At 30.8% G+C, this 14696-nt stretch overlaps 1 protein-coding gene across 1 annotated transcript in view; it reads right to left on the reverse strand.

Annotated features, from left to right (window-relative positions):
• Window positions 1-14696, reverse strand: part of LOC129217055 (adenylate cyclase type 8-like) — a 233153-nt gene that overhangs the window by 18152 nt on the left and 200305 nt on the right. Inside the window, exons 14-16 of the mRNA XM_054851300.1 lie at window positions 10149-10306; window positions 9214-9304; window positions 7789-7947 (exon numbers count right to left, since the gene is read on the reverse strand). Coding sequence (XP_054707275.1) covers window positions 7789-7947; window positions 9214-9304; window positions 10149-10306 — 408 coding nt within the window. The remainder of the gene's footprint in view (window positions 1-7788; window positions 7948-9213; window positions 9305-10148; window positions 10307-14696) is intronic.

Consider the following 14696-nt stretch of genomic DNA (forward strand, 5'->3'; position numbering starts at 1 on the left):
ATAAAATAATTAAATAAATACTGGCAAACTAAAAATTAGAAAGTAGGTTCTGAAATGGGAAAAATGTGTCTGTAGGTCTCTCTGTTCCCCTTCCTCTCAAATAGTTTTTGAATAAATTGTCTGCTTCGAACAAACTTTTTTTTTTGTTCGAAAGATCTCGGCGAGGACACTTCTTTCCCATATTTTACTTTTTGGTTTGAACAATTTTTCGCTCTATTTTGAACAGTGCAAAAAACCTTAACATTAGCGCCTACGGAAAAACTTAAGACCTATATTTATAAATCCTAAATTTAAAGAGACGGATTTGCTTCAAACAAACTGCGTTAGAAAAAGATCTTGATTAAGGTTTTTTTCTTATTTAGCTATTTTAAGGGTATTTTTTGAACAATTCAAAATTTGGACCATTATTCTGCCGTGTGCAGGTAAACGGCAGTATCTACAAAAATGAGTTTCTGAGATATTTGAAGAAACGCGTTTTTGATTTCCCACAAATATCAATTAAATATTGAAATTTGATTTTAGGCTATTCTATATGTTTATATCGAAGTATTTTTTGGGCAGTTTGTTTCAATTTGATTTTGCAATAAAAATTTTAATTAAAGTAGATATTGCCGTTTACCTGCACTTCGCAGTAGTAATTCTCATGCACTTTTACTGGTAATCAGCAGTAACTGCACAATGTACTATTGAATGACCAATAATTACAAATTCAACATAATACGGAGTAGATATGTCATTACGAAGTATATTTATTGCATGCAATGTGAATAATATATTTTACTTTAAAAAAAGAAATAATACCGTGTATACACTTGACATAAATTTAATATAAATAAATGAAATGTAATTTAAAAATAAAGTAAAAAAAGGCATATGTTTTGATTGCTTACGGCATCGTCGAAAACTCTTTAATGTTCATACGTTGTCACTTGGCAACTGGAAGATTCTTTAGGCATTTTTAAAACTACGACAAATCGCTTAATATTCCGCACTTTGCAATAAAGCAATAAATATCCATGAAAATTTAGGCAAATGAAATGCTTCATGTGTTAATAATGGCTCTCATTGAACTACTAAAAGTGCAGCAGCTTAGTATATATAAAAAATTGAAAAATATCGTCTGCGACAGCACAAAACAAATGGAACAGAATCGTTCTGTTGGTACACGTTTATTTATCGTCTGCCAAGCATTACTTGTGTTTACTCGTATGTTATCTTCTATAACTGATTTATCAAAATCGGTTCATCTGTTTAGGAGCCACAAAAAGACAAACTGATACACACTTTTAAAACTTATTTCCTCTTCCGTGGTACAAATTGTCTTCTGAAATGATACCTTATAATTTAAATAGGGAATAAAACCTAATTTAAACGGAATTTAAGAGTCTTTTATTCAAATAATTAAAAAATTTTAGAATAGAAATGATCCTTTTAAGATCCGTCAAAAAAGTAACGGATACGGATACAGATCTTTATTTTCCCTCGGATATATACGGATACGGATATCCGGAACATTACTAATTTGGCCTACTTTCCAGTAAAAATAAAAGAAAGAAGACAAAAACATGAGAGAAATCTTAATGCATCGTAAAAATATCATTGAAAAAAATAATAAAAAGTCATCTTTACTAATAATAAAGCAGAAAGTCTGTCTGTCAGGATCTCTGTGATGCGCATAGCGCTTAGACCGTTCAGCCGATTTTCATAAACTTTGGCACAAAGTTAGTTTGTAGCATTAAAATGTGCATCTCAAAGCAATTTTTTTGAAAATTCAATGTGGCTCTTTTTCTATTCCAATTTTAGGAACAAAATTATCATAAGATGGACGAGTAAATTACGAAATTATCATAACGTGGAACCGTAACATGAGTAAGCCCATTGGCGAGAGAATTCACCATACATTATTTGTAAATATACAGGCGAACCAAAAGATCTTTTATTTTTTCTATTACGGGCAAACCGCTAGTCAATAAATAAAATAATTAAATAAATACTGGCAAACTAAAAATTAGAAAGTAGGTTCTGAAATGGGAAAAATGTGTCTGTAGGTCTCTCTGTTCCCCTTCCTCTCAAATAGTTTTTGAATAAATTGTCTGCTTCGAACAAACTTTTTTTTTTGTTCGAAAGATCTCGGCGAGGACACTTCTTTCCCATATTTTACTTTTTGGTTTGAACAATTTTTCGCTCTATTTTGAACAGTGCAAAAAACCTTAACATTAGCGCCTACGGAAAAACTTAAGACCTATATTTATAAATCCTAAATTTAAAGAGACGGATTTGCTTCAAACAAACTGCGTTAGAAAAAGATCTTGATTAAGGTTTTTTTCTTATTTAGCTATTTTAAGGGTATTTTTTGAACAATTCAAAATTTGGACCATTATTCTGCCGTGTGCAGGTAAACGGCAGTATCTACAAAAATGAGTTTCTGAGATATTTGAAGAAACGCGTTTTTGATTTCCCACAAATATCAATTAAATATTGAAATTTGATTTTAGGCTATTCTATATGTTTATATCGAAGTATTTTTTGGGCAGTTTGTTTCAATTTGATTTTGCAATAAAAATTTTAATTAAAGTAGATATTGCCGTTTACCTGCACTTCGCAGTAGTAATTCTCATGCACTTTTACTGGTAATCAGCAGTAACTGCACAATGTACTATTGAATGACCAATAATTACAAATTCAACATAATACGGAGTAGATATGTCATTACGAAGTATATTTATTGCATGCAATGTGAATAATATATTTTACTTTAAAAAAAGAAATAATACCGTGTATACACTTGACATAAATTTAATATAAATAAATGAAATGTAATTTAAAAATAAAGTAAAAAAAGGCATATGTTTTGATTGCTTACGGCATCGTCGAAAACTCTTTAATGTTCATACGTTGTCACTTGGCAACTGGAAGATTCTTTAGGCATTTTTAAAACTACGACAAATCGCTTAATATTCCGCACTTTGCAATAAAGCAATAAATATCCATGAAAATTTAGGCAAATGAAATGCTTCATGTGTTAATAATGGCTCTCATTGAACTACTAAAAGTGCAGCAGCTTAGTATATATAAAAAATTGAAAAATATCGTCTGCGACAGCACAAAACAAATGGAACAGAATCGTTCTGTTGGTACACGTTTATTTATCGTCTGCCAAGCATTACTTGTGTTTACTCGTATGTTATCTTCTATAACTGATTTATCAAAATCGGTTCATCTGTTTAGGAGCCACAAAAAGACAAACTGATACACACTTTTAAAACTTATTTCCTCTTCCGTGGTACAAATTGTCTTCTGAAATGATACCTTATAATTTAAATAGGGAATAAAACCTAATTTAAACGGAATTTAAGAGTCTTTTATTCAAATAATTAAAAAATTTTAGAATAGAAATGATCCTTTTAAGATCCGTCAAAAAAGTAACGGATACGGATACAGATCTTTATTTTCCCTCGGATATATACGGATACGGATATCCGGAACATTACTAATTTGGCCTACTTTCCAGTAAAAATAAAAGAAAGAAGACAAAAACATGAGAGAAATCTTAATGCATCGTAAAAATATCATTGAAAAAAATAATAAAAAGTCATCTTTACTAATAATAAAGCAGAAAGTCTGTCTGTCAGGATCTCTGTGATGCGCATAGCGCTTAGACCGTTCAGCCGATTTTCATAAACTTTGGCACAAAGTTAGTTTGTAGCATTAAAATGTGCATCTCAAAGCAATTTTTTTGAAAATTCAATGTGGCTCTTTTTCTATTCCAATTTTAGGAACAAAATTATCATAAGATGGACGAGTAAATTACGAAATTATCATAACGTGGAACCGTAACATGAGTAAGCCCATTGGCGAGAGAATTCACCATACATTATTTGTAAATATACAGGCGAACCAAAAGATCTTTTATTTTTTCTATTACGGGCAAACCGCTAGTCAATAAATAAAATAATTAAATAAATACTGGCAAACTAAAAATTAGAAAGTAGGTTCTGAAATGGGAAAAATGTGTCTGTAGGTCTCTCTGTTCCCCTTCCTCTCAAATAGTTTTTGAATAAATTGTCTGCTTCGAACAAACTTTTTTTTTTGTTCGAAAGATCTCGGCGAGGACACTTCTTTCCCATATTTTACTTTTTGGTTTGAACAATTTTTCGCTCTATTTTGAACAGTGCAAAAAACCTTAACATTAGCGCCTACGGAAAAACTTAAGACCTATATTTATAAATCCTAAATTTAAAGAGACGGATTTGCTTCAAACAAACTGCGTTAGAAAAAGATCTTGATTAAGGTTTTTTTCTTATTTAGCTATTTTAAGGGTATTTTTTGAACAATTCAAAATTTGGACCATTATTCTGCCGTGTGCAGGTAAACGGCAGTATCTACAAAAATGAGTTTCTGAGATATTTGAAGAAACGCGTTTTTGATTTCCCACAAATATCAATTAAATATTGAAATTTGATTTTAGGCTATTCTATATGTTTATATCGAAGTATTTTTTGGGCAGTTTGTTTCAATTTGATTTTGCAATAAAAATTTTAATTAAAGTAGATATTGCCGTTTACCTGCACTTCGCAGTAGTAATTCTCATGCACTTTTACTGGTAATCAGCAGTAACTGCACAATGTACTATTGAATGACCAATAATTACAAATTCAACATAATACGGAGTAGATATGTCATTACGAAGTATATTTATTGCATGCAATGTGAATAATATATTTTACTTTAAAAAAAGAAATAATACCGTGTATACACTTGACATAAATTTAATATAAATAAATGAAATGTAATTTAAAAATAAAGTAAAAAAAGGCATATGTTTTGATTGCTTACGGCATCGTCGAAAACTCTTTAATGTTCATACGTTGTCACTTGGCAACTGGAAGATTCTTTAGGCATTTTTAAAACTACGACAAATCGCTTAATATTCCGCACTTTGCAATAAAGCAATAAATATCCATGAAAATTTAGGCAAATGAAATGCTTCATGTGTTAATAATGGCTCTCATTGAACTACTAAAAGTGCAGCAGCTTAGTATATATAAAAAATTGAAAAATATCGTCTGCGACAGCACAAAACAAATGGAACAGAATCGTTCTGTTGGTACACGTTTATTTATCGTCTGCCAAGCATTACTTGTGTTTACTCGTATGTTATCTTCTATAACTGTACATTAGCAAAAAATAATTTTGTTTTATTGTTTTTAGAACACGGATATATGAAGAATCAAAGTTTTTTTTTCTTAAATGTTTGAGGGCTGTGAAATTACAAAACGTTTTCTTCGACTTTATTTGAAATAAAGTATGATTATTTTTTCCCAAGTATTTTATACCCTTTTAAGTATCTCTTTCGCTCAAGGACCAGGGCTGCGGAGTCGGAAGGAAAATGGTCGACCCCGACTCCGACTCCTGGATTTTGAAACGCCCGACTCCGACTCCAGATTTTTTAATATTTTTTTTAATTGTATTTTTTCAACTCCCTCTCTCCCTTCAGGAGAAGAGGGAACACCTCTAAACAGACATTGAAATATTAATTCCTTTTTATGAAAATTTCGCATTTTGTTTATTATTGTAAACCCAAGACGCATTCAACGTTAGAAATTAAATTTAAAAATCAAATTTTTCAATAGTTACGAGTTAAAAAGTGAGATGACTTAAAAATCCCCTTTAAAAAATTTGAAAAGGATTATCTGTAATTTGCCCCCCTTTAACACTAGAACGACTGACATTTTCTGTATACCTAGAAAGACTGAAGGGGCCAGTGTGGCCCCTACCCATTTTTGGAGTGAATTCTTTTAAAAATTCTTCCTGAGGGAGTCAACATGCCTGATACACCTTCTTTCATGACTAAATAAAAATTTAGTACTTAATTATTTTTAGTTTTTCTCTCTATACTGGGCAAAAGGTTGAATTAGTTTTCCTTTCTAAGAGCAATGGCCACCGTTAGGATGGTAAGCAGTCGATACTGTTTATAGCATTTGGATATCCAACCGGCTGCATAAAGAGGAAGTTACAGGTTAAACTAGAGTGAATGGCATTTTTTTATGCTAGAACAATTAGGAGAAAGGAAAAAAATAAATTTTTTAATTGTCAAAATGCTTAGGAGCCACTGTGGCCCCCCTCGTCTTTCTAGGTATAAGGTTCAATATTAACAGTACTATGGGGTGAATGATTAAATGATTAAACAAGCATTCAAATAGTGTCATATAATGAAAAGTCAAAAAATGCCATTAAGTTCCGTTAGATATTATCCGAGTTATTAAATAACAAACTACGCGAGGGGCCACACAGGCCCCTCGCATGTCATTGAAAATACTTTATTTAAAAAACTTGGAATCAAGCCTATTCAGTTTTCAAAGTTATTTCAGAGTAAATCATTAATGTTAAAGTAAAAATAATTTACCGAGTACTGATCTCATTAGAGTCAAATAAATATATTAGTACCGAAAAGAAAAAAAAAAACCTAATACAAAGTTAATATGCACAAATTCTTAGGAAACTGAAAACGCGTGTCTGTTCCTTCAAACCCCGAATTAAGTGTCGGAAGTTCTCTGCGAATTCGTTTCCCGCAAATTATTATCTTTTACTGACCATTACTAAAGTAAGTTTCATGGGCTTTTTAATTGTGTTACTTCTACTCTTAATTTTCAACTCCTTAATATGTTGTTGCTTTTAAAATGTATTCATTTGTTTATTAAGAATAGGTTGATTGATATATTTTAAGAATGTGTTTAACGTCAATGCCTACAGCAACAGACATATACTGCAACAAATCGATTGCCACGTGCTTCAAAATTAAAACCCTCCAATAGCAATCTAAACTCTAGATTAATTGTTTTAATTAAACGAGCAAATTAATTGTTTCAAACACGACTTTCGAGGAGAAGGGGATATAAATTAGGACAATTTTTATTTCGATCAAAAGCATGAATACAAAGGAATATTTTCTTTTATTCATTTTTAACATAATAAGATTTTAATGCTTACTATGCTCAATAGATTTTCAAATGCATAAAATACAGCGAAGACATCACTGGTTGAATTTGAACTAAATTGATGCCACATATGAAATCGCATGTTCATTGGATATCATTTATTACACTATTAAATATTCTGCCGTGGGCAGGTATCCGGTAATATCAACAGAAATGTGTTTTCGAGATATGTGAAGAAATATGTGTTGGATTCAATACAAGCAAGAGGGAAATGTTGGAATTGGACGTTTTTTCGCGCATTTTATTTCCGCGGAAATCAAATAAGCTAGCTTGTACAATAAAGCTAATTGCAAAAAAACGAAAAAAATGCAAAAAAAAAAAAAAAAAAAAAAAAAAAAAATCAGTTACTGCCTTTTACCTGCCCACGGCAGTATTATGCTGAATTGCAACAAAATGTGCAATTCGTTGAAGAGATAGATGTGGTTCTCTTTTGCTTATTATCGTTTTACTCTTTGCCCTGTTTCTACCTCTTTCTCCGTTAGAAATACTTTATTATTCTCTTTCCTTAGGAAGTCAGCAATAGTGACAATGTTATAAAGCTTTTATCTGTCACCCTGGTAGTTCCTGTTTTGAAACAAACAAAACTATGGCTTGAATGAACAAAGTGAAACTCGATTGTAAGCAGCAATTAAATTATTTAAAACAACTAAAAACACGAAGTTTCTAAGCTTGAGCTGTCATGAAAATGACATGATGTAGTGTAGAACATTTCATAGTTTATTTTCTTTAATTATCTAATTTTATTGAAAGCAGCAAAGAATAATAATCTATGAGAAACACGTTCGTTTACCTCATAGTTTCTGTCTTGCAACAGGAAGTAAGATGCCACGTGATCTGGAAGGATATTTTTCAGCAATTGTTGGTTGTGCTGTCTCAGCTCTCGCATCTCCTGGAGTTCTTTCTGAGCCTGTAGTTTCCACAAAAAATCTAGTCTGGACGTGATTTCAATCTACACAAGGAGGATAAGAACCAGGACTTTATTTTACTTACTTAATTAAAAGTTAGAAAAGAAGCTGCTGTCGATGAAAAACATAGGAACTAATAATGATAAATAGTTTTCCTTGTACTGGAAAAGTAAAGATCTTCACTTTTTGTTTGCCAAAAACTATTTTTCTTTAAAAAAGTGCCCTAAAATTCATAATAAAACATTTCTTCAGCCACCCCACAAAAAACTTTATGGAATTTCATTAGTTTAGTTTTTTAAGGGAAACGGTTTTTTGGGACTGTTTTTAAAATTAAGGATTTTAAAGTTATTTTAATGTACTTTTAATTTTTAGAAATCATAACAGAGTACCTAAAAGACGATATAGTAGGCATTTTTGAAAAAAGAAAAATAAGTCATTTTGGATTTGTGTGCCGAAAATCTCCGTCATCTTGGATTTGTTGGGAGAGGTTTGCTGGGGGGATTTTGGATTGATCTCCTCTTTCTAAAGTTTTTATCAATACATCGTCTACATACATGAGAAGTTTCATAATTTTATTACAAATTGCCATTTCCGGTTTTATTTCCGACCATAACCCCTTTTACCATTAGAATAACATATGACAGTTAAAACTAAATCACTTTCCTGCAACCAGTTTGCCCGATTATTATTACAATTTGTTTATTATTGAGTAAATTGAATAATATTGACCAATTTAAGAGTTTTTTAATCTTCAATATTTTATACAATGGTAAGAAGGGAATATTTCTTAAGCGCGCAGTAAAAGCATAAAGTTTAGAGTTATCAACTGGTGACTCATTTAAAAATAGATGTGAAATGATGTTTCTCAAAATAGTACAGAAGAAACCCCAAAGGTCTTTTCCGATGTGCAAGAACCCATGATAAACCTGGAGATGGGGTATGAGGATCTGATCTAGGGGCTCAGAACTTGAGATGCCGTTCACAATTGGTGAATGAGATTGATTTCGCCCATTCAGAATTCTTGAAATCTGACGTTTTTGTCTCCAATAAAGTAGTTCTAATTTGCATTATAAGTTTTATGTTATTGGTTGTAATCACGGTTTTGATAGCTATGGTATTTGTTGTCATTAATTTTTACATTTTCGAAACGAGCAAAGGTACAACATGTCTATGTCGCCAGCATAAAAATTTCGTTAAGCTTGAAATGCAGCATGAAATACAATCTTAATATAAATAATCAAGGATAAACAACTAAATAGAAAGAAAGACATATCAAATTGTGCAAAAAATATGATAATTTAACACATTACCAATCTGCAATGATAGCTGACCATGTAGAAAAATATAATAATCAATGTCAAAGCCCGAATTTTCAAGGATATGCAAGTTTCTTGCAACTTTCTGAAACGAAAACACATTGTTTCAAAGAAGTAAAGTGTTGAGTTCTGACAGATTAGGTATAAAAAGTACATATAGTAAAGATAAATAAGTATATGGTAACACTATATTACTATCACATCTGTTGTTCAAAAATATGTTGTTAATTTCTATCTTTTTATTGAAGAATATATAATACTCGTAAACAAAACTGATGGATCAGTGAAAAAAAAAAACGCATTTGCGAAAAAATTGGACATACCTACTTTTGTAGCTACACGTTTCACTTCTGCTTGCTATCAATGCTATCTGATCCGAATAGTGATTGTGTCTCTCATCTCTCTTAGAAGCTCTCAAATGTTTAATTGTAACACCCTGTAAATGCTGCTCTTTAAGGTATATGCAGCTGCTCATGATTAACTAATTGATAGCTGCATATAAAGATGAAATCAAACTCAATATAATTAAAATTCAGCTCACTTTCTCTAAGCAGGGAAATATAACTGTAGGAACAAATAGTTGTAAATGGAAGTCGAATGGAATGATACTCGAGTTTAGAAATTTATTTCTCTCGAAAACTGCACATACTACGTAATTATATATTTTTTTTTGAGAAAAATTATAAATGGGTAAATGTAGTTGCTATTAATGGTATGTAACTAAACTAAATTCGAATAAGCAGTTATCAAATGTTTCTGAAACCAATAGTAGTTTGATTATTTCTTCATGAATTTCTGGTTCTAAACAATTTTGTTCACATCCTGCTAGAAATTTTTTACAAAAAAAAAAAAAAAAAAAAAAAAATGCATTGATGTGACTAAATGAAATGCTCGAGTAGTTATTTGAGCTGTAGAAAAGAACCCAATACCTTGTGCAAATAGCTTCAAAGAGATCCGGGAATGCAAGAAGCATGAGAAGAAGATAAGTGGCCAGCATTAACAAAAGAAGACCAAGTTTCAGTAAGTAGTGCACTTTTAGAAAGGAGACACATGCCACCATAGTTAAAATCCAACTCAAGATGAAGTACTGCAAAGAAAAGAACAAAAAAAAAAAAAAAAAAAAAAAAAATAAATTTTTTCCCCTGTGGGTAGAGTTTTTTTTTGGTTTTTGTTTTTATTTTCGTAAAAGCGTCCAAAAAACTTTTGAAACATGCAATAAAATAGTATCATTTCTTTAACGAAATGTTTTCTAGAAATAAGAAAGTAAAAATGGAGTTATTTGCAAAATATTTGAATAAAAGTTTTAGATTTCTTGAGAAGATACTTAAATGCCAATTCTGCCCTTAGTGCAATGGATAAAAGACATGGTTTTACTTAAATTTCACTCAAAAAGTTTAAGTTAAAAAAAACTAAAAGCTTAATGCGACAGTAATTAATCAACGTGAAGTGAGCTCAAGGCGATTTATTTTTTATGACAATAAATGCTTCCAGATAATGTCTTTTCTTTATGTAAATCATTTATTAAAACCTAACCCGAATTCCTTTTTTAGCCTACTTTTCCATAAAAATAAAATAAAAAATAAAAGGTGTAAAAGAAATCTGAATGTAGTGTAAAAATATCGCTAAAATAAAAATAATGACTCCACAAATGTCAAAAAAAAAAAAAAAAAAAAAAAACGTATTAAGGTGTTGAGGTAAGAAAATACGTATCTTTGATTTGCATGTTCCCCGGGATAATTTTTCAGCGAATAGTCAAATTTGAAAAACTCTCTTGTTCGAAAGTTTTGAGCCATGACACCTTATTACCACACTTTATTTTTATTATTATATTATTATATATTTTATTATTATATATTTATATTTCAACAATTTTTTGTTACATTTTGAGCAGTTCAAAAAATTGTTTTTTGTTCACCAAAGTAAGTTTTTATGGTTGTTTTCAACAACCGTTTAGGGGTATTTGAGCAGTTATACCATATTAAGCAAGATGCTACTCTGCGCTTTGGTTATAGGAGGCATGATTTTACCTAAGAGAAGTTGCTTATATTCGCAGCTGTCCTTTCACCGTTTTTGAGTTTCCGTAATGACTGTGTTTGGGTCAAGTTGATACATCGCGCTTACGTAAAGTTAATTCGTGCAATAATTTAACTCAAAAAAATTTAAGTGTTTTCTCCCCAAAATGTTAAAAAAATATTAAAAAAAAGTATGAATTTTCTATAGAAATAGTTGAGAGTATTTTGAAGAAGATATGCATCCTTTTGTTTTTGCATCAGCTGTAAATCAGATTTACGTTTATCATTTAACTCAGATGCTTCAAACATTTAAAATTTAATTTTTTTTTTGGTAATGAAGTTAAATAAAGCTTTGAGTTTGTTAAAAATATAAATATCATTGTTCTTTTGTATTTGATTTCTTTGTTTATTTAAAAACGAAATTTTCTTTTGGTGGAAGTTTTTGTTGTAATTCATTTGTAGTTTCTTCTCTTATTTTTAGCCACTGTTATATTGAAAAAAAAAAAAAGACTTGAATTGTACCTGTTCTTGATTTTTTTTTAAAGTTGTAATGTACTGAAACAGTATGAAACACACTTAAGTGAGATATATATATATATATATATATATATATATATATATATATATATATATTTCATGTTGTTTTATCTCTTCAAAATGTATGTGTAAATTTATTTAGAAATTAAAACAATCGGGAGTAAATTACTTTTAAATAAATAAAAAAAAAAAACCGCCTGCAAAAAAAAAAAAAAAAAAAAGAAAAAAAAAAAAAAAACACCTACGAACTAAAAAGTAATAAATAACTGATTACACTTACATATTATTTCCTACCCAAACCTAGAACTGAAATTTATTTTACAATTCCAGTACAAAAATCAACTAAACTAAACACCCAATATAAAATAAACATTGATTTTAATTCATATACGATGAATTATTTTAAATACCTAACTAATTATATAAGACCGCTTGATGTTTAATAATCTTTTGAAGTCGGGGCCCCCTATAAACTACTATCTAACGTAACTGACAACCCACCGAATCCTGAATTTAACACTAATTTAACTAAACACGAAATAGTCTTTAAAACTAAACCTACTCAGTTACGTTAGAAAAAAGCTTATAGGAGGCCCCGACTTCAAAAGGTTATTAAAAATTAAGAGATCGTATATAATTAATTAGGTATTTAAAATAATTCATCGTATATGAATTAAAATCAGTGTTTATTTTGTATTGGGTGTTTAGTTTAGTTATTTTTGTACTGGAATCGTAAAATAAGTTTCATTTCTAGGTTTGGGTGGAAAATAGTATGTAAGTGTAATCAGTTTTTTTTTTTTTTTTACTTTTTAGTTCGTAGGTGTTTTTTGAAGGCGTTTTTTTTTTAATTTAAAAGTAATTTATTTTTTGCTTTTTAGTGGTGTATATATAAAATAAGTACGTAGGATAGAGTATATGGTACATGATATTGAAACCTTTCTTACGTGCATATCGAGTAAGATAGCGTCAAGCACATGAGTTTGAAAACAGCTAGAATGAGCACGCTAGAGAAAGAAATTGACCACATCCTCTCGGATACTTCCGACGACAGTGAAGGAAGGCTTTTTAAAAATACGCAACTATGTGCAAAAAAAGAAAGTTGTCTTCATCATTAGTTCGACTTTATCAAAGTTTGCTTTCCGAAAGCAAATGCACGAGTCACGAAAAAACCCCCAACAGAAATCGCTTTAATTTTAAAATTGTAAGTTGTAAAATTGTAAATTTTAAAATTGTAACATTGTTAGTTGGAATTTATATTTCTCAACAATACGTATCACACAACCCTCGCTAGAGCTGCATAGATTTAGGAACAAAGAACTTTGCGAAAGGACGAGTATACGTAGCTCTCAGCAGAGTCAAGACTTGAAGGAATAGTCCTATCTAATTTAGAACGCTTTAAACTTTTAACTAATCCTCACGATGAACGACCATTAGCAAAAATGCAACATAGTCCAGTCAATGAACACATTGTAGTGTGCATGGAATATGCAATAATTTTTGACTTGAGAACATTGTTAGGGGTAGTTAGTAAGTAAACATACTAAAAGTCGCCGCCCCTAGGGGTGAGCTAAAAGTGGGAGGGAGGGGGAAGAAAATTTTGGGTTTTTCGAGAAAATTTCGGAAACGGTGAAAAAAATGCTTTTAAAACAAAAATTCAAGCTAAATAAACTTTCTACGAAACTGTTTCTACACATTTCTGTCGGATTTCCAATCATTTTCCGGGTAAATGTTATGCAAAATCGGTGAATTTCGGAAAAATTCTCTCTTTTTGTCAAACATTTGCTTCTAGTCCCTCCCAGGATGAGTATTCATGAAAATTGTCAATGACAAAGTTGTAGCAATTTGTATTTCAGGCAATTTGATAGCCCATTTTGTTATACTTTATTTAACCAATCAAAAGTTACAGGCTTTCAAACACGCACTTTCATGGCAAAAAATGGAACACTTGCTATTCACAAATTTCAAACTGACTCGAAAGGATCGCGCAGTTCCTCTTTCCTCAATGAATTCGACAATCCTGATGAACAATAAAGAAGTATTTGTGGATTACTTCAACACAAATGATGTTTAAGGGGGGAAGGAGGAGATTCATGAAATTGTGACAATGAAAGAGTAAGAAGTGTGACCGCAGGGGAAGTATACCGTTTCGAACAAAAAAAGAATTTTTCTAATCGGTACAGGTGTCTTCCAGTATTATGGAACATCGTACAAAGAAAAAACAAATCCGGCGAGTTCAGAACTTCCTCCTTTTTTGAAGCCTGCTAACTTGCATAACCCTTATTTCTAATTAAACTGGCGACATCTTGAAATAATAAATCTAGAATACTGGTTAAACTTCAGAAATCAGACAGCAGTTACAATATATTATTAAGGAATATAGATTTTAAATCATCGGGGGAGGGGTGTTCTACATTCAATTCCCCTTAAATTGAACACTAAATATTTTTAAAAACTGAAATATTGAAAAAAAAAAATTACACTTTATTCAACTATTAAAGTAGCAAAATTTATTTAATTTACCGCTTTGCTACGTAGTAACACCTATGCTTAAAAACTAACAGGTGACGTCTCGAAAATTAATCATCCATATGCCGCGAGAATTAAATATCGTTCAAGACGCAGGCGAAACCTTACTGTGATAAATACACCGGTCACGGCAAAACCACGTAACCTGTGACGTAGCCCGCCCGTGGCGTAAGCTGGATTACGTAGCCACAACGTGTGAAATTTAAAGTTTCTTGTATTTTTCCGAGACCCCTCATCAGATTCAGACCAAATTACCATGGAACCATCTGGGAAGAATAACCTTCCAAACATAAAATGAATTTTTCAAATCGGTCCAGTCCAGTAGTCTTGAAATAATCAGAAAACATACATAAAAAGCCGCAAGACGAAATCATAACCTTCTTTTTTGAAGTCGGTTAATAA

The sequence above is a fragment of the Uloborus diversus genome, chromosome 1, assembly GCF_026930045.1.
Source record: "Uloborus diversus isolate 005 chromosome 1, Udiv.v.3.1, whole genome shotgun sequence".
NCBI classification, from domain to species: domain Eukaryota; kingdom Metazoa; phylum Arthropoda; class Arachnida; order Araneae; family Uloboridae; genus Uloborus; species Uloborus diversus.